Consider the following 20,118-nt stretch of genomic DNA (forward strand, 5'->3'; position numbering starts at 1 on the left):
CACACATAAACACACATTGGAATTAACACAGATACACACACTGGACCTACATAAAATGTATCCTTCAGGAATTAGTTTTATGTCTGGGCCTGAACTGTGAAAGAATTTTGTCCCATGTTCTGTACACACTCGCGCACACACACACAAAGTCTACCACCCCCACTGGATTGTATGTGGAGATGGCTTAGCGGGTTCTTAATCTGTCCTCTGAGTGACATCAAGCTCTCTGTGCCCTGACTAGCCCGCGAAGTTGCAGGTGGGTAGTGGGTAAGGGGGGAGCAACCGACTGTTAAGAGAAGGTGACCCACATCATGGCCGCGGGCACGAACGAGGGGGACTTGGAATTGGTGGACCCTGGTTTGGGAATGGAAGAGGGCCCTGGGGCCCTCCTCAAGACGGGCTCGCTGAAAGACAGCTACCACAGCGACTCTCTCCTAGCGCCTGACGCCGACTCCTTGACAGGTAGTTGAAGTTTTTTGTCATGAAATGTTTTCTAACTACAGGGAGGGCACGACCTTTGTACATCTGAGATGCAGCTTCGGACTGCTAATTCCCTTTTACAGGAGTAGGATTATGTGCTATTCTAATCCCAATCGCTATATGGGAAGTGTGTGTGTCTATGCGGATGATGTCACAGCCGGTTTGAGGGAACAAACTGGAAATCAGAAGCCGATTATGGGACACTTTAATGATTACAGTGCTACCTTGATTTCCGAGTTTGTTGAATTTGTTCCAAACCCACAACTTAATTTACTTAAACATGAAATTTTTCATTCATTAATATGTCTATGCTGTTTCCCGTTACATGTGAACAATAAGATAGCAGATTTAAAGATAAATAGATTCTTCCTCCAACCTGGATATGTCGCAGTCCTACCAAGGAAGACGTTAAAAAAAGGAAAGGAAGAGGCCACCCTATTTGGTGTCCTTTTCTGTCAGTGACAGGCTTATGTGAGAGACCAGTTGGGCAGGGTCAAAGAGGCTCAGTCTGGGGGATTATCAGTGTACCCCCTCACACACAACAATTTAGGCTGATTTGGACCACGGCTAAGGTTTTAAGCCCAGAGCGAAGGGGCTTTATACATAACAGCATCCCGGTGGTATTGCCAGTCGCCGTGGAAACCGGAGCGGGCTCAGCATCAGGAGGCCTGGATGCCACCAGGTGGGTTCAAGAATTGAGTCTGCAGAAGATGGACGGAGTGAGTGGATCCAGAGGAGGATTGAGGAGGACAGAGAGAGTGTGCTCTCGCCAGGAGAGGAAGAGAAGGAATACGGCCAAGGTGGCGGAGGAAGGCCCGGCGGGCCCGCAGAGGTTCCCTCGCGATTATTCATCGTCGACGTCCAGCGGCTCACATGGTAGACCACCACAATTGTTGCATGGACTTTTTGTTTACCGTCCAGTTTATCCTGCTGTGCTTTGACCTTGTTTGCTTTTAGTCTGACTGTCGTGCGTGAGACCGAAAGGGGGTTGGAAAGCTTAATCTTGATGCTGATGAACGGACAAATATGGATTTTATGATTTGCACAGTGTTTTTTATTTGTTTAGAATGTATCTAATTTTTTTGCATCCACTTGCATTTAATTTTGATTAATTTTTAAAAAATATTGTAATTGCTTTTGCATATGTTAGGATCATTGTTTTATTGAAAATCACATTTTCATAGCAGACAATATACTATTAAATATTATTTTACATACTTTATAATATGAACAATTTTAACAATATTTTAGGGAAATTGTGGAATACAATTTAATAACCGTATGAAGAAAGTGTCTGGTGATATGAGAGATGTATCCATCTGTCAATCCATTTGACAAATCCGCAATCTTAATCATGAGACCCGATGTAAACAAGCCAGGGATTTCATAAAAGCATTGCAAGATGTGTTACGTAATGAACGCTGACAACATGGCATCATCCAGATGGTCGCAGCTCAGCGGCTAGCAACTTGGATGTGGCCGACCGGCTCACCTACCTGGAGCAGAGGATGCAGATGCAGGAGGATGAGATCCAGTTACTGAAGATGACCCTAGCTGACGTTCTCAAGAGGCTCAACATCTCAGAGGAGCACCAAGCCGCCAATGCTACCGCATTGGGCAGGAGGACATCAGGCACTAAAGGTTTGCAAAGATCGCTGTTAATTGTCACATTCATTTTGTGTATATCCACTGCAACTTTGTCTCTGTACTTTTTACTGAAAAAACATTACCATTTTTAAACTCAGATCACGGGATTTAATTTTTATGTACATTATTGTCTCCACCACAGGGAGGCCTGTCTCATTGGGTCTACCCCCAAGAGCACCCATGGGGTCCTCAGGTGTTGCCAACTTGAGGAAGAGCTCCACGCTACCATCTGGAGCTACCTGCAGGAACTACAGCCCAACACCCCCTCACTGGTGAGAGGATATTATTATATTGAAAATAAAAATGTTGATTTAGGGACGAATATATCCTTACTTGTTGTGTCTTCTTTGTAGTGGTGTCAAGAGCCCGGCAGGGAGTGTGAAGGACAGTCCATGTAAGACATCCAAAACGCGTCCGTCCTCATCGGCATCGTCCTGTGCAAGCATACAAGAAGGGTGCGGATGTTTATTTTATCTCAACAAATAGCACAGCAGAGGAATGGGGAATAAGGAGAAAAACAATAATGGTTCTAGTAATGAGCCTTGAGGGACACCTTGGTTAAATGCCTTTGAACTGTCTTGAATTTTTCTAAGCTCGATCAATGAATTGGTTGTATGATTTTGGTATTTTGATTATAATAATAATCTTCACCATTAGGATCAGCAGATCCAAGGAGGAACTTGTGAGCTTAGGTAAAGATTTGAGTTTCGGTATCATTTTTGTATTTTTGATGCAAGTCTTTACACGAGACACTGACGTGTTGTTACTATGCAGGCATGAGGCGAGTGACGCACAGCAAAGGTAGGATTCACTCATGATGAAATTTCCACACTATCTGGTATTGAATTTCGTATTTGAGTCGTGTTTCTGTGTCTACCCTTCATTTATTTCCTCATCTCACCATGACTTCTTTCCCTTGTCCCCTTCATGCTGCCCCCTTCACATTCACCACCATTTCTACCTCATCCCCATCTCACCGCTTCACTTAGTGACTATGCAGATCTATCTGAGCCCCCTCGCAAGAAAGACTGGGTCTTCTGAGACCACTGCAACATCTGCCCCCGCGGTGCCAGCAGCCGGGGGCAGTGGTGGGCCAGGGGGGACCCAGCATGCCAAATCCGACGCAAGGAGGAGTTCGTCGTCTATGTTGAACCTTCAGAAGACTTCTACCAATGTCACCAGTCAGCAGAACACACAACATGATGCTAACAGCCACAAAAGCCCCATCAAGTCCTCCAGACAGTACTTTCAGATTTGTTACTGACCAGCAAGAACCAACACCTTCATTTTGTTTTAACTTTTTGACTTAACGTATTCATAATAAGTAATTATCTAGAAAGTAGTAATGGATCTAGTTGTGAGTCTTGAGCAACACAATTATGCAAAAAAAAATCATTTGACCTAATGAAATTAAGTGATATCAAACTTCTTGTTTAAAATCATAATTTATAATCTATGCCTTGTTTTAAACCCTAAATTGAAAAAAATAAATAAATACTAACCCTTGTTTATTCACTCAAATGTAGAGGGGTGATGTCTACTGGGGTGAGGCCTTTAGTGAATGAGTAAGTGTTCATTTTTGCTGATTGTGTCTGTTATTTGTAGTTGTATTTCCACAATGTGTATTGCAAACACATACCGTATGTACTAGAATGTAAGATTGGGTTATGTGTAATGATAATGAACCTGGTAGGTTATGTGTAGTAAAAAAAAAAAAGAACTTGTGATGTGATTTCTTTCCTTTTTTTAGGCAATCCATTTAGTATAAGTCTCAAAGTTATGTCTTGAAAAATCCGTTTTAAAAAAAACTATGGATACAAATATTTCCCTTAATAACACGTCCTTGTTGCTGTTGTCCGAAGAGTCATTCCGCTTTTCTGCAGGTTTTAAAACGCACTTGGTTCCTTTTGAACTGAGCTTTCTCGGTTGCCGTACGCACACGCCGTTCACCTTACCTAACTACCGGTATCTACTAGCTGTGTTTTGAGTGAGTATTGCAAACATTTTCAAGCTCTTTTTTGCCATTTACATGTAAATATGCCGGAGCATCATTACGACACAGGCTCCTCGAGTTTGTATGTTGCTCGCTAGCTATCGTAAAACAATATCAACAAAGGTGGCTGGTCAATGAGCACGCCCGCAAGACGCACTCGGCTGTCGATCAAACGTTAATCAAGGAAAGCGCCTAACCTATTTTGTATGTTTTCCACGCAAAAGCTGATGTTCAAACTGGAATAATGGAGGCTCCACGTCGGCTGCTTGTCGTCTACCTGCACATTTTGACGCCAACATATACACTTTTTTTCCCTATGTAGTATTCTGCCTTCGGTGATTAGGGAAGGTCAAAACACCGGCACAGTCTAAATGACACGTTATATTATTTTCTAAAATTGATTTAATCCGTGCTTTGAGTTATTTGACAGTTGCTCGGTAAATTAGATAGTGGGTAACAGCAGATCTGCCACAGCAGTTTCAGAAGTTGTGGTCAAAAGACTTCCCACGCAAAGGAATAAGTGGGGTGGGCGCAGAACATATTTCCAGCAGAGGGCGCTAATCCGCTGTAGTTCAGGTTTCTATGACTTTCGGTCATTTGACAGTGTGCGATATTCTAGCAATTGTCAACAAGTTATTTTGCAGCTTATTTTGTGATTCATTTACCCATCCAAATTATGTCAAATGTACATTTCCAAAATAGACATACAGATGCAAATAAATACCCTTTACAGGTCTATCGTCCTTTAGTGCAAAATGAAATACTATTCTGCCAATTCAGTGGTCCCCGAGTTGCTTCTTGGTCATAATGGTGGTCCCTTGGACAAAATCAGTTGAAAACCCCCGGATAGCCAATGTTAAATAAAATGTTAAAAATAGGACCGTGTACCATTATAGCTGCCAAGGAAATAAAAATGAACAAATTAATTAAAAAAAAAACAACAAATGGCTCACAGGGGCTAGTTAGTTTGATTCAGCATTAAATCACTTAATTAACCAGAAACACTTCGTGATTAAAACCCTAGCAACTGATGGCACTGGAAGCATATAAAATAAAATGTGGTATTCGTATTTGAAATTGTATTTTCACAAGCGGAGGTAAAGACATGATATTAGAGGAACAGTTTGTTGCCTTTTACAGTAATTTGACCACTTTTGAACTACTCAGTATTTTGGCACATAAAGTCTTTTCAGTCTGAAACTTGGTTGAGATGCTCATTGCATGTTGGGTGTGGAGCTAATTGCTCACACAAATGCACACATTTGGGAATTCACACATTAAAAGTGAAACTATATCACTCTGTTCTCTTAATAGAATTAATTAATATGAATGAATAAAATGAATGGAAATACTTTTTGTGTCAATTAGTGCAATTCACGACTTTTTGTTTTGCTTGCTTGACACGAAAGTGGAGGTCTGGGCCCCAGAGGTGCAGCCGACAGCCTCGTGGTACATGCACAGCGGAAGAGACGGCAACTTGCAATTGGAACGTGTGAGTACGCAGTGTTGTGCTTGAGGAGCTGATGTGTGATGTCACAATGCACCACAGGGTGGTCGCGAGTGCAGCCACCTCTCCTGTCACTTCTAATGGTACACAAGTGCCACCAGACGGAAAGTGAGCACATCAAACCAGCTGACATCTCTGACTGGGCCAGGTACTGCGGAAGTTCATCAAACACCTCTAGACATGTTTTTAATGACATTGATACAAACAAAGTTAGTCAGAAATATACATTTGATTAAAATTTAACTTACTTGGTTTGCATCAGTGTCATTGAAAAACACATTCAAAAGTGTGTGATGAAGATGTTATGCAATACCTTGCACTCAGTTTTTGTTCCAGTGAAAGATGTGATGTCTGACTGGGCCAAAACCTGGTGCCAGGTACTGCACAAGTTCATCATCAAACACCTCTAGACATGTTTTTAATGACATTGATGCAAACCAAGTTAGTCAGAAATATACATTTGATTAATATTTATATATACACGTATATTTACATTCATATAGAATATACACATCCAATATTTTCAAATAAACTTTTAAATGTTGCAAGAGGTTAAAATAGAAATATATTTTTACTTTGACCTATATGTGTTACAATATTTTTGATAAATATGAATGTAGTTTTTATTTTATTTTATATTTGAGTACATAAAATTTTGCGAATGGGCGACCAAAAAGCTAACGTTGGTATTACAGCGCCACCTGTTGCTTCATTTGTTGTACGTTTACTGTAAATGTTCAATGTCTTTTTAAAAACATCTTTATTACTTTATTTTCTTATTAGTGTTAAAAATGGTCCAAATAAACACAACCACCTGTTGGTTTAGTGTCTTCGTGGTAGTTGAATTTTTACTGTGTCTAGAAAGAAAAAACAAAAAAAAAAACATTTTTACGAGTGAAGGTAATGATTCAAGTTGCAGTGAGCTATATCTACGACTGTTTGGATGTATGATGTCATGCAAGTTGTTGTGGGACCATTAAAAATGTATTTCCACAAGCTTATCTTGATTTGTTTTGATTAAAAGCTTACACACCCCTTTAAATGGCGACTTATTTTGATGAAAAAATGAAACATCAGAACTTTTTGGTGGGTTATCCAGCAGCTGCCATGCGATTTTTTTTTTTTTTTTTCTTCTTCTTAGTAAGCAAGTAACACAGTTCAGCTCATTTTCCCAGATGCATGCGATTGGTTAGCATTCTTGTTTGTTTGTGGTTTTGTTCTCTTGGCGCCAGGCCTCCAAGGATGCCAGGCTGGAAGCTTTCCCACACTTGAGGTGGTGTGAAGGAACGTTGCCCGAAAGAAAATGACAAATGTTCTTGTTTACTGGCAAAATCTCACGTTCACTCTTGTTAAACCACAAAGTGGCACCTCAAAAAGGTCAAAAGGGCAGTTAGTCATCTGTTTATTTATTGTAATAACCTTTTATATTTTTATTATTATATTATTTCATTTTATTTGTTATTATTCTTATATTATCACATTATTATTTTTTATTTCATTATTTCTATTTATTGATTAATTATTTTTTTATTGCAGCATCAAGAATAACCCGAAGAGAACTACCCTATTTGTACAGGTATTAAAACTTTTGCATTTTTATTTTATTCTTTGAGTATTACATTATTTCATATTTTTATTATTTCATGATCACATTATTGTTTTTTCATTTATTTATTAATATTATTTTATTGCAGCATCAAGAATAACCTGCATAGAACTAGCCTATTCGTACACATAATGAATCTTTACTTATTGTTGGCGGCGCCATATTTTTAAATGTTGAGGTAAATATAGTCAGAGGAGAAGATGCTCAACTAATCAGACGGCCGCCTCCAAATTGCCCAACCCACCCCTGTGGACTTTGATGAGCATTTTCCGATTACTTCGTTAGCATTCAGGGAAAAGTCTCTAGATTAACAGAGACAAACATGCGCTTTCAAAGTAATTGATTTTTTTAAAATTAAATCGCATTTTAATTGCCATGCTGTATAAATAAATGTGCTCATTAAGAAGATTTCAAAGATGACTCCAAGCCTGCTCATTAATGGCGCGTCACGCAATCTCCGGAAAAGACATTGTTGCGTAATGTCTGGCCATCCATGTATATGTATGAATGTAGCCTAGATACATGCGCACGCACCACATTTACAAACAAAACTGTCACGGGTCATCACACTCGATCGATAATGTGCTTAAAAAAGGTGCCATCATACGAGGGCTAACAAACAACCTGCGGTGTTTTGGGGGCAGTGTTGAAGAGAGGAAGGATGGCACTGATTAATAATCAATCACCCCTATGTCTCATCATGTTCTCTTTGATAGACTGAAATCAATTTTAGAACAGGATCGAGCGGGACGTTGTACAGAACAGACCAGTTGAGAGCTAGTAACTAAATAAATGAATGAATGGAATAATAAATGGATGGATGAATTGATGGAAAGGAGTGAGGAATGAATGAGGACTTTCAATTTAAATTTATTGAAATGAAAAAAAAGAAGTGTGTTTATCCTCTTAAATTTCTTTCTTTTATTTTTATTTTTTTAAATTTTAGATTCTGATTCTCTGTTTCTGGAACAGTGACATGAAATATATATTTTTTTCTTTTTATTCATTTTTTTCTTTGATGCGGATTCTTTGTTTCTGGAACTGTGACAAGAAAAGTTCAATTCTATTCCATCAAGCTGCAAAAAAATAGTATCTAAATAGTCTTTTTAGAACAAAAGAAATGGACGACAACAGAAACGATAGCCAATTATGTGAGCGTCTGACCTGCATGCGCATCCTGTGTGACGGCGGCGGGCGGTGAGGGGGGGCTGTGACGCGCAGTCGGAGCTCGTCGCATTTTCAACCGGCTTCTCAGTGGAGACCAAGCTTGCGTCTGCTTTGCGTCTTTCCTTCCCGTCATCTGCCCATGGACGTGGAGAGCAAAAGAACTTCACGTCAACTTGCACATTGAGGTAAGCTGGGAAAAAAAAGAAAAATACGCATGACACATTCTGTCTTAAGGAAATATGTCTGGAAAATGATGGCACCTTCCTTGCCAGCACTTTTTGCAAATCCTTGAAAGCTTTTAAAGATTGTGTGAAAGTAGCTCCGCCGGTGAAGTCAAAATGTCGGATTCTTGCTTTGAGTTTGGAGGTCCCGTGTTCAAACCCTCTGCTCACCTTGACCGCCTTGTTCATCGGCTCCTCAGCCTCAAAGTTTCACACAGATGGGTCCATTGGGGACCTCCGGTGCTGGAGTTTACTCGCGTTGACTTTGTAGCCTCTCAAACAACGCCGAATATCTTTAGTTACAGACTGACGTTATACGTTGCTTCGGCAGGCCAGCCGGCCGGCCGGCCGATAGGGTCGCCGCAACATGGACGCGGCAAATGAGGCACTGTGGCTGTCGGCACCCGAGTCCTACGCGAACTGCTGTTGGGCCAGCATGGGAACGGTGCCCGTTGAGAACCAGGCGGCCTATCCGGGCCTGGAGGACAGCACCCACCTGCCCTCCATCCGTGCGGCGCTCATCATGGCGTACGGCATCATCATCACCCTGGGCGTGGTGGGCAACACCTTAGTGATCCACGTGGTGTTTCGTTTCCGCCGCCTGCGAACCGTCACCAATTTCTTCATCGCCAATCTGGCTCTGGCCGACCTCCTGGTGGCATCGCTCTGCTTACCGTTCACGTTGGCGTACACCCTCCGTGGCGAGTGGGCGTTCGGCCAGGCGCTGTGCTTCGCCCTGCCGTGCGCGCAGGGCGCCGCCGTGCACGTGTCCACCATCACGCTGAACGTTATTGCGGTGGACCGCCTCCGCAGCGTGGCACGTCGCCCGGATGGCGCGCCGCGGATGTCCCGACGGGCGTGCGCCTCTGTAGTGGCAATCACCTGGGTGGTCAGCGTGCTCTTCGCCAGCCCGCTGGCCATCTTCAGAGAGTACGCCACCTTCCACTTGACGCCCGGCAAGTCCATCCAGGTGTGTGCCGAGAAGTGGCCCGAGGGGAGCGGCAGCGCCCCCGACAGCCTGGCCATGTTGTTGCTGCAGTACGGCCTGCCGTTGGCTGTCAACACAGGAGCCTACGCGTGCATCTGGAGCAAGGTGAGATCATAGAAAGTTTTATACATCGAGCACCGCCTTACAAATATTTTGCTCTCCAAGTACTGCTGTAAAGACAAACATAAAAAAGATCATAATATAGCGACTAGCTTTACTGAAACATTTTTTCCAGTAGTGGTAATCAGAGAAAGGCCCTATAGCTTAATCTAATAAAATAAATGTTGCTTTGCTGCCATCTTGTGGCACAGAGGAACTAAGAACCCTAAATTTCAATTTCAGGATGGTCCTAAAATGAACTCCAGAGTCCAGCTTTAAATAGTGCTTTGGAATACATGATGCTAAAAATGCTAATACCTTTATTTTTGTGTGTTCCTCGGAGCTAGCTGAACGCCAGCCGCCTGTCGCGCGCCCACCGCCGCCGCCGTAAGACCACCAAGATGCTGGTGACGGTAGTGGCCGTCTTTGGCGTCAGCTGGCTGCCGCTGCACGCCTTCCAGCTTGCCGTGGACATGGACGGCCGTGTGGTCTACATGGACGACTTCAAGCTGCTCTTCAGCGCCTTCCACGTGGTGGCCATGTGCTCCACCTTCGTCAACCCCATTCTCTATGGCTGGATGAACAGCAACTACAGGAGTGCCTTCCTTGACGTCTGCACGTGCTACAGGCCCTTTAACATCCACAAAAAGATGAACAAAATGGCCCCTGCCCCAGCTTACAAGTTTTAAGATCCTACTTAGCATTAGCATCAAATTAGCTTCATGAATAAAAAAACTGAGAATTTGTCTTTGCAATTTTATTGAACACACTTATAATATGGTAAACAAAGGTCAAGGGTCAAACAAAGGGACAAACACTGCTTCTAGCCAAACCTCGATTAAATAGAATACACTCAAAAACATTTTTTTTTTTGGGCCATAAGCCCCAGACGGCGGCGGCGGATATATAGATAGATACTTTGATATCTATAAAAAAAATGTATATTTTTTTTATATACATATATAGATATTGTATAACACAAAAGGAATACCATTTGTTTTTTTCTAGATTTTTTTGCAGTTGGTTAACTGGATAGCTTGAATTATAATTCAAAATGTAGAATTCAAAACAGGGCACTCAAAGACATTTTTTTTTTTTAGGAGCCATAAGCCCCATATAAAGATATATGATTATAATTCAAAAGGTAGAATTCAAAACAGGGCACTCGAAGAATTTTTTTTTTTAGGAGCCATAAGCCCCAGACAGTGGCAGTGGATAGATATTTACTTTATATATAGATACATGATTATAATTCAAAAGGTAGAATTCAAAACAGGCAAATATGTTTTGAATTCTACCTTATACATATATAGATATTGTATAACACAAAAGGAATACCATTTTTTTTTCTAGATTTTTTTGCAGTTGATTAACTGGATAGCTGCTGTAATTTTTTTTATTTTTTTATTATTTTTTTTAGGGGCCATAAGCCCCAGACGGCGGCGGCGGATATATAGATAGATACTTTGTATATATAGAGATATAATTATAATTCAAAATGTAGAATTCAAAACAGGGCACTCAATTTTTTTTTTTTTTAGGAGCCATAAGCCCCAGACGGCGGCGGCGGATATATAGATAGATACTTTGTATATATAGAGATATAATTATAATTCAAAATGTAGAATTCAAAACAGGGCACTCAATTTTTTTTTTTTTTTTTTTAGGAGCCATAAGCCCCAGACGGTTGGCAGTGGATAGATATTTACTTTATATATAGATATATGATTATAATTCAAAAGGTAGAATTCAAAACAGGGCACTCAAAAACATCGCCAGATGGCGGCGGTGGATAGATACCTAGATACTTTATACATATATCGATATTGTATAACACAAAAGGATTACCATTTTTTTTCTAGATTTTTTTTCAGTTGGTTAACTGGATAGCTGCTGTAATTTTTTTTTTTTTTTTTTTTTTTAGGGGCCATAAGCCCCAGACGGCGGCAGCGGCGGATATATAGATAGATACTTTGTATATATAGATATAATTATAATTCAAAATTTGGAATTCAAAATTTGGAATTCTATCTACTGCCACCGTGTAGATAGATATTTACTTTATATATAGATATAAAATTATAATTCAAAAGGTAGAATTCAAAACAGGTCACTCAAAAACATTTTTTTTTAGGAGCCATAAGCTCCAGATGGCGGCGGTGGATAGATACATAGATACTTTATACATATATAGATATTGTATAACACAAAAGGAATACCTTTTTTTTTTTTCTAGATTTTTTTGCAGTTGGTTAACTGGATAGCTGCTGTAATTTGTTTTCTTTTTTTTTTTCTCCTCACTCGCTTTTCTCCTGAACCTCAGTAAGTGCTTTGAGGTGTCAAGAAAACATGCACAAACTTAGCTTATCGGGCAGCGCACGGTACGAGACCGCCGCTGTTGGGTTGTCGTAGTTTTTGAGGCTCAGACGGGCGGCGCCGTCGCCAGGCGGACGACCTTCAGCGACACGTCGCCATGCAGTCGCAGCAGCCTGATGTCTGCCAGTCGGACGTCGCGCTGGTAGGCGTAGTGCAGCCGGTGGCCCCCAGCCAAAACGCGGAAGACGTGCTGGGTGCAGCTGATGGCGATCTGAACGAGAGAGGCAATTAGGCGGGGGGCGCTGGCGAGTGCGCGGCATGGAGCGTTACCTTGAAGTCCACTCCAGGTTGCAGGGGGATACGGGCAACGCGCAGCTGGTTTAGCTGCTGCTGGTTTAGCTGCTGCTGGTCCTGGTCACTGTCCAGTTGGGAGCTCAGTGTGACGGTTTGGGTCTCGGCGTCCAGCTTGAGCTGCAGGATGGTTTGGTTGTCGGCGTTGAGCAAGCTGGCTTGGAAGCTGCGAGCGAGAGACACACACACACACGCACACGCACACGCACACGCACACACGCACACACACGCACACACACACACACACACACACGCACACATACACACACACACACACACACACACACACACACACACACACACACACACACACACACACACACACACACACACACACACACACACACACACACACAGGCGTTGGCGCTTTGCCCAAACGATTGCCTTCTTTACCCTGGTGTACCTCTTGGCCTTCTCGTTGCCCTGCCCTTTGATGGTGATGGTACTTCCCACCTGAAGACCTTTGATCATTTCCAGGAGAAGGTCTTTGCACTGCATTGGGCATACGCAACAGTATATATTGCAATCCACGCATTTGGCCACAAGATCAAGAAGCAAGCGGCTCAAGCGTAGGCGTCAAACTCCCAAATCAGGCCCGACATGTCAACTCCCATGATTTTTGCCAAAACCAATGTTGTGTTTATTCATCCTTTCCGTAGTCATTTGAACAATAACTGAAGAGAATATTTCATATAAAACACGGCCCTCTGAGGGATGCCGCAAGGACAAAGTGGCTCGTGATAAAAAGGAGTTTGACAACCCTGGGCTAAAGCGTTTGCGTGTCACTCACAGTTCCGGTCGACACCATGGACAAGGCCTTGGAATCGTCGCTTTCCGTCTCGGGCTCTCCAGCGGCGATGGCGTAATGCGCTTTGGGCATCTTGCACACGAAGCGATTGAGCTGCGTGCACAACATCCGCATCCAGCGTCCCGTCTGAAAGACAAAGGGGGTGGGCGTGTGGGTGGCTGCCGGTGGGGGCGTAGCCGTGCATGCCTGCAAGCTCACCTGGTAAGCCGCCGCCACGCAGTTGTCGTCCAAGGGGAGCTCGTTGTTGGGCTCTCCGGCAGCCCAGAAGGTCAAGGTCACAGGGCGGTGGTCTGACCACATGAACATGCCGGGAACAGCCAGGTCATTGAGTCCGGTCCACGTGTCGCTGTCATCTGCAGAGGAAGGGCGAGACGTCACATCTCCGAACATACGAGGCGAGGCGAGGCAGCGTACCAAAGTACAAAGTCGTCTTCAGCCACTCCTGCTCCACTAAGGAACCCACGGACACCAGCTGGGCGCCAAAAGTCCCGCAGGCGTGCTGAGCGTCAGTCCAGGTCTTCTTGTCCTCAAAAATGCTGTAGCAAAAGCCGGCAAACTCCTCCCACTCAGGTCCCAAGCATCTCATCTCTGCCCATGAGACGTCGCCAGGTGTCACGCACACGTTTGACGCCACGGCGCTTCGGCAACTCACCTCCGTCGGCAAACGTGAACGTCAAAGGCCCGTCTTGGTTCAATCTGCGGATCGACGCCGGCGCTCGCGTTAAGCCGGCGTCTGTCATCAGAGCGCGCGGCTGATAGCGGGCCACTCACTGTTTGGAGGGGATTCCGTTCTGTTCGGATGCTTTGAAGATCTTCTGCGCCGGCGCTTTCAGCAAGATGCACTTTCCTCCAGTCTTGTCAGCGACGACGCCGGCGTGAATGGCGGCGGCGCAGATGTGAGACTCCTGCGCTCACGCAAAGCGCCGCGTCAGAGGAGGGCGAGCGGCGGGCGGCGCCGTCACGTACCTCTTTGTACACCCACGTGCCGTAGACTTGGGGGTCCAACTTGGCGCAACCCGGCGGACAGAAGACCCTGCGGACGACACGGCCGTTGCGAGACTCGCACTTGATTGGAAAGCTCGGACGCGCTGCGACCACTCACGTAGTGGGCTGCTTGTCCAAGGCGACATTGACGAACTGCTCGTCGCAGCCGATCACATCTGCGGACGCGAGAGTCACAGTTGGTTTTGACGGTGAGCGCGGCGCCGGCAGCTCGCTTACTGTCAAGCGTGCATCCCAAGACGTCAAAGCGGAGGCCGACGTTCCATTGGTGATCCAGTGGCAGGATGCGGATGAACTGGGCTAGCACGGGCTCCATCAGGGTCTGAGTCGCTCCGGGGGAAAGCTGGCGAGAAAGACAAGAGTGAGAGAGCGAGCGAGAGACGGAGACAGACAGAAGAGAGATGGAGAGAAAGAGGAAAAGAGAGAAAGAGAGCAAGGGAAAGAGGCAGGAGAGAGACGGAGCAAGAAAAAGAGAGAAAGAGAAATGGAGAGAGGGAGAAAGAGAAAAGGAGAGAGGAAAAAGAGGGAAAGAGAGAAGCGACAGGAGAGAGACGGAGCGAGAAAAAGAGAGGAAGAGAAAAGAAGAGAGGGAGAAAGAGAAAAGGAGGAGAGAGGAGAGAGAGAGGAAAAAGAGAAAAAAAAGAAAGACAAGAAAGAAAGACAGTGGACAGAGAGTGGAGCAAGTTGGCCCACGGCTGCCCACTCACGATCTGGGAGTGGTCGGTCCAGTCCTTGCCATCCAAACTATGGGTCATCTTAAACCTGGACCAGTGCCTGGAGGAGGCCCAAGGACACATCTGGATCTCCATCCCGGTCACCTTTTTCATCTCGCCTAAGTCCACCTCGATCCAGCTGTCTATAGCTGAGGGAAGGAAGGAGAAGCCAGATAGTGCGTGCGTGTACACGCACTGTGCGTGTGTGTGTGTGTGTGTGTGAGTGGTGGTGTCAGAGTTCTCCACGTACGCTTCAACGGTTTCCAGCAGCTTTTCCCATTGAGGCAAGCCTTGTCGGGCCCGAAGCCGCTCAATGAGGAGGAGGCTCTCAGCCTCAACTTTTTCAGGCTGCCTTGGGTGTTGCCTAAACTGTGAAAACACTCTTTGGACAACGAAAAATGTTATTCAGGACCTCATAGCTGGTTAACTGGTTTGTGCATTGACACACCCGCAGCAGTAAAGGCAGCGCGGCACACAACAATTCACTTGGCATCGACGAGACGACACCTACCGTCCGTTTCGCAGGTGTAGACCATCTGGAGGTATTTGGAGACCTCGGGGCAGGGGTCCTCCTTCATGGGCTTAACGAGGCACTGGTGGTAGTTGTCGCACTCTTTCCTGTAGTGAAGGAGGGCACCTTCCACCGTACATTTGGCTGCGAGAGGGCACCAAGTTGACACGTCAGCTAAAGGACGGCCGACAGTCGGCGGGGCCTCCTACCGTCTGAGCCGCGTTGGGCCGAGCAGACGTTGCTGCTCCTCCGTCCGTAGAAGGCCGACTGGATGCGCATGACTCTGTCTTCGGGGCAAATGGCTCGGTTGTCGGCGTTCTCACATATCTCTTGCTTGAGGAAACCTGCGGGCGGGCGGGCGGGCGGTTGGGCGGGGGCGAGGCAGGGCAGGTTAATTAGTTTTGGTTGACCATCTTTGCAAGCGGCAATTTCTTACCGGCGTGAGGCAGCGGAGCTTGTTGCGCTGTCGCCGCTGCAAGACCAAAGGCAAACGTCAGCACGCCTTGAGATAGTGGGTCGCGGCCCGTCCCGTCCCACCCCGCCCTCCTACCTGTTCTCTTGCAGATGTAGCCTCTCTTGATCTCGCACACGTCAAATTTCCAGTCGCCGTTGTCAATGAGAAAGGAAAGGCAGCCTCCCCCAACTTTGTCGCCATGGTGACCTGCAAGGGGGCCAACAGAGACTAAGCGCTAAGTTCCTGAATGGGGAAATGAGCGTGGCTCGCCACAAACCGGCGCTCAGGTGGACGTAGCTGAACGGGGAGCCGTCGGCCCACCGGCCGCCGCTCTCGGCGAAGGGGGCGTCGGCGCCCAGCCACAGGGAGGGAGTGGTGAGCACGGCCTTGCTGTGACCTTTGGATCAAAGTTTCCACATGGTAGCGCCAAAACACAAGTGCGGACATTAAGACTGCGCACACACACACACACACACACCGTGCACAAAAGCCTGCTCGTGAGAGTCCGTGATAGTGAGCAGATGGGCATCGTGGAGGTTGCAGTCGTCGCGCGCCTCCTTCCAGCTTTTGAGCCCGTTCCCTCTCATCAGGTAGCAGAAGTCGTTGGCGGGGTTGTCCAGCCACTCCCAGCCGCATTTGTCGCTCCAGCCTGCAAGGCACAAGTGGTGAGAATGGCCGCGGATGGCGGGAACGCGTGCCGCCGGCCCCTGACCCACCTGGGAGCGGCGGAGGAGGACTGGTGGACTTGGCTGCGAGGGAGTGCAAATGAGAACAAGCATGAACGTATACAAAAAGTGCCCGGTGGTGACGGCGCGCGGCCTGCGCACCTTTTTGACAGATGTACTGGGTATGTGAGGTTCCGTAGGTAAAGATCTGTCCAACGTGCGACAGAGCACCGCAGGTATTGGAGTCTGGATTACCTTGGTGCCACAAGATGAAGTCCTGTGGACGACATTGGTGACGTGCTCAGCGCATTGCCCTTATGCTTTCCCTCACTCTCTCGACAACATTCTACTACTACTGTCATCATCTCGCAATTTGGCCAAAGGTTTCTTCTGAAAGGTGAACATTGAAAATAAGGTCGGAACAGTTTGTAAGCGTTTCACTTCGCTTTTGATCACCAAATGATTCCTGAGCCCGGCACCGCTCCCCTCTCCCCCAGGGGATGTATTAAAATCACACGGGGATGGCTTCAATGCAGAGGACCAGATGTGTGTGACCATCATTGGGACTTTATTCTTGCCCCAAACTTACTGTGAGTGTGTTACTTACTGAAGATGTTTTGTCAGTCCACTCAAACCCATTCGATGTTTTGTGCAGTCCCAGCCAAGGATAGACGGATGCGTGAGCTTGCAGAGGGAGAACTCAGCTTTAATGCAAGAAGAGCACCCAAAACGTGATGATGGGCCTTGGTGCTCACCACGCATCCATTTGCCGTCTTCCCGCGAGTGGAGGCTTGCCAGGTGACCTCCCCGCAAGACGCAGTCATCCTCAGCTGCCTGCCATGTTTTTATTGTCTCCTCAAAGTAGTGGTAGCAAAAGGGGCCGTGGAGCAAGTCGCCGGGGTCGCAGGCAGAAGCTGAAGGCCCAAAGTAAGATTGAGGAGAAACCTGTGACGGGCGGCCAAGGGGCAGAAAGAAGCCACTCACTTTGCACCGGAGAGAGAGCCAAACCGTCGGCCTTCTTGGAGCACGGTTGTCCGTCCGGGCAACCTGCGTGCGGGAAGACAACGTGACGGGCGGCGCTCCTCTCCTCGACATGACCGACGACGAGCGGCTTACCGTCGGGCGAGCGTTTGCACATGTACGCCAGGGAGGACTCGCACAAGCCGGTTCTCCACTTGTCGCGCCTTTCGGTGTAATATCCTCTTCGGTTGAAGTAGGTACAGGACTCCGATGTGGTGCTGTCGGAGTCGGGGGGCAGCGACAACAATGCTGTCTGTCAGGCTTTTGTTGCGCGAGCTTGCTCCACAATGTGACTTTCTTACTTTACGGCTTGATCGGCACCCCAGTTGGTGTAGATCAGCGGTGTGTCGTCGGACCATTTCGGCTCCTTGCTTGACATTCGACGACACAACTTATGGCCGCATTCCTGCGGAGGAGACCAATCGCGGTTGTCAACCCAGCACAGCCCCTCCTCGCATTTAAACTCACCAGGTTGGCGAGTCCGATCCAGAACGGGTCGTTCCCCATTTTGCCCTTCACAAAATCTTCTTCGGCCAATGAGTTGAAGGAGACCAGGTCGCCGCCCTCCAGGGCGCAGTGTAAACGGGCCCCCAGCCAACCGTTGGTGGCTGACATCTTCTTGTAGCAGCTGGAGCCGAACACCTCCCATCCGGAATCGCACGAAATGTCTGACGAGGGAGGGCACATTTGGCTGGCTGTTCAGTCTGACACATCAGCGCCTGAAAACGGCGCCCTCGCGTGGTCGCAGGGGAGTAACGCATTCACAAGTGCTCACTCGGATGCTACGAATGTGTGTGTCTGCGTGTCAAAAGAAAAACTTTCAAGTTAAGCTAGTCAACTCACCCGCGATTTGCCTATTAATAGAGCGCCTTTTTTTTTTTTTAACCAAAACACGGCGGCGCTTTTACCTTCTATTGAAGGACAACAAAAAGTAACGGCAGAAAAATATGAACGAGCTCGTGCGTGTCGTGCACGGGTGCTAGCTGCGCTCGACTCCTCTCCGAAGGCGCCACACTTTCAAACGTTACTTTTTTTCCCCTTCAAGTTATTTTATCCAAATTGGCGCCTTCAATTCTTATTTTTTTCTCTTCAAACATTCAAATTACCTCCACAAAGCGTAATCCAGGCGCACAACGTCAGTGTCAATGCCACCACAAGTGTGGGGATGCTCATGATGTCCAATCGGGCAGCCTGGCCCACGCAGACAGAATCTGAAGCAGAAAATGAAGCAGAAGAGGGAGTTGAAGAAGAACTTGAAGTTGATGCTGAAAATGAAGCAGAAGAAGGAGTTGAAGGAGAACTTGAAGTTGAGCAGAACTTGAAGCCGAAACTGAAGTTGAAGGAGAATCAAGGCTCTGAAGCAGCGCCGGGTATTATTCAGGTCTCTGCAAATGGGCCAGTGGTGAGTAGATGCGGGTCAGGGGTACCTGGTCGGCTTATAAAGTCGAGCAGGTAAGCTCACGCGCAGTCACGCACCGAAGCGCAAAGGTGACGCAGCGTAGCGCGGTGCCCCATGCAACAGCTTCTGTCGCCCTTTAACAAAACACCCGCAAGCCGTGGAGCAGGACTTCATGATGTCATTTTAAAGCTTTGCCCGAGAGCGGCGCCTCGCTCGCCCCGTTTTCGTCACGGCTTTCAACGAAGGCGGAGAGTGTGCGAGCATTTTTGGTGGCAAAAAGATTTGCGCTGATCTAGTCCTGTCCCGAATACAACCAAAGTTTCAATGCCAGACACGCAATCCACATAGTGCGACCTATATACCACTGCAAGGTTCAGAAACGTATGAAAATTAAGTTAAATCAAAGGTTTAGAAATGTATAAAAAAGCTGATTAGTTAAAATATACACTACCGTTCAAAAGTTTGGGGTCACCCAAACAATTTTATGTTTTCCATGAAAAGTCACACTTATTCACCACCAAACGTTGGGAAATGAATAGAAAATAGAGTCAAGACATTGACAAGGTTAGAAATAATGATTTGTATTTGAAATAAGATTTTTTTTTTACATCAAACTTTGCTTTCGTCAAAGAATCCTCCATTTGCAGCAATTACGGCATTGCAGACCTTTGGCATTCGAGCTGTTAATTTGTTGAGGTAATCTGGAGAAATTGCACCCCACGCTTCCAGAAGCAGCTCCCACAAGTTGGATTGGTTGGATGGGCACTTCTTGCGTACCATACGGTCAAGCTGCTCCCACAACAGCTCAATGGGGTTCATGCTTAACAGATGGCGTCAGGCATTCTTCCAGCATCTTTTCATTTGTTCTCCGTCTCACAAACGTTCTTCTTTGTGATCCAAACACCTCAAACTTGGATTCATCCGTCCACAACACTTTTTTCCAGTCTTCCTCTGTCCAATGTCTGTGTTCTTTTGCCCATCTTAATCTTTTTCTTTTGTTGCCCAGTCTCAGATATGGCTTTTTCTTTGCCACTCTGCCCTGAAGCCCAGAATCCCGCAGCCGCCTCTTCACTGTAGATGTTGACACTGGTGTTTTGCGGGTACTATTTAATGAAGATGCCAGTTGGGGACCTGTGAGGCGTCAGTTTCTCAAACTAGAGACTTATCTTCT

General features: G+C 46.2%; 3 protein-coding genes and 1 long non-coding RNA gene across 5 annotated transcripts; 2 read left to right on the forward strand and 2 right to left on the reverse strand.

The window, feature by feature from the left end:
- Positions 1–196: 196 nt before the first annotated feature.
- On the forward strand, positions 197–5,058 carry LOC125990198 (echinoderm microtubule-associated protein-like 1). Of its 2 annotated transcripts, none has more exons than XM_049757066.2 (7): positions 197–462; positions 1,924–2,121; positions 2,270–2,399; positions 2,481–2,582; positions 2,785–2,819; positions 2,902–2,928; positions 3,117–3,859. In XM_049757066.2, the coding sequence occupies exons 1-7, from the start codon at positions 312–314 to the stop codon at positions 3,389–3,391; spliced, it is 918 nt and encodes a 305-aa protein (XP_049613023.1). In that variant the 5' UTR covers positions 197–311; the 3' UTR covers positions 3,392–3,859. The 2 variants fall into 2 exon arrangements, with proteins under 2 accessions (XP_049613023.1, XP_049613022.1); XM_049757065.2 differs by lacking the exon at positions 197–462 and adding an exon at positions 487–1,356 and having other exon boundaries at positions 3,117–5,058.
- A 3,390-nt stretch (positions 5,059–8,448) lies between these two features.
- LOC125990197 (neuropeptide Y receptor type 2-like) lies at positions 8,449–10,454 on the forward strand. Its single transcript, XM_049757063.2, has 3 exons — positions 8,449–8,585; positions 8,953–9,714; positions 10,056–10,454. The coding sequence occupies exons 2-3, from the start codon at positions 8,989–8,991 to the stop codon at positions 10,395–10,397; spliced, it is 1,068 nt and encodes a 355-aa protein (XP_049613020.1). The 5' UTR covers positions 8,449–8,585; positions 8,953–8,988; the 3' UTR covers positions 10,398–10,454.
- LOC137839784 (uncharacterized) lies at positions 8,461–9,429 on the reverse strand. The gene is made up of 3 exons (XR_011086011.1): positions 9,296–9,429; positions 8,793–9,222; positions 8,461–8,590 (listed from the first exon to the last, which is right to left on the reverse strand). It is a non-coding gene; the product is annotated as an uncharacterized lncRNA (long non-coding RNA).
- On the reverse strand, positions 10,441–19,267 carry LOC125990665 (C-type mannose receptor 2-like). The gene is made up of 29 exons (XM_049758080.2): positions 19,025–19,267; positions 18,655–18,933; positions 18,017–18,216; positions 17,851–17,954; positions 17,645–17,766; positions 17,513–17,575; positions 17,284–17,442; positions 17,136–17,212; positions 16,691–16,805; positions 16,580–16,612; positions 16,342–16,512; positions 16,141–16,260; positions 15,960–16,070; positions 15,846–15,881; positions 15,619–15,753; positions 15,410–15,553; positions 15,149–15,280; positions 14,893–15,047; positions 14,405–14,528; positions 14,286–14,343; positions 14,150–14,216; positions 13,955–14,088; positions 13,836–13,879; positions 13,598–13,771; positions 13,382–13,536; positions 13,166–13,309; positions 12,779–12,867; positions 12,355–12,541; positions 10,441–12,295 (listed from the first exon to the last, which is right to left on the reverse strand). Exons 2-29 carry the CDS (start codon positions 18,719–18,721, stop codon positions 12,131–12,133), a joined length of 3,285 nt encoding a protein of 1,094 aa, XP_049614037.1. The 5' UTR covers positions 18,722–18,933; positions 19,025–19,267; the 3' UTR covers positions 10,441–12,130.
- Positions 19,268–20,118: the final 851 nt, after the last annotated feature.

Source organism: Syngnathus scovelli, chromosome 20, assembly GCF_024217435.2.
Source record: "Syngnathus scovelli strain Florida chromosome 20, RoL_Ssco_1.2, whole genome shotgun sequence".
NCBI lineage: Eukaryota > Metazoa > Chordata > Actinopteri > Syngnathiformes > Syngnathidae > Syngnathus > Syngnathus scovelli.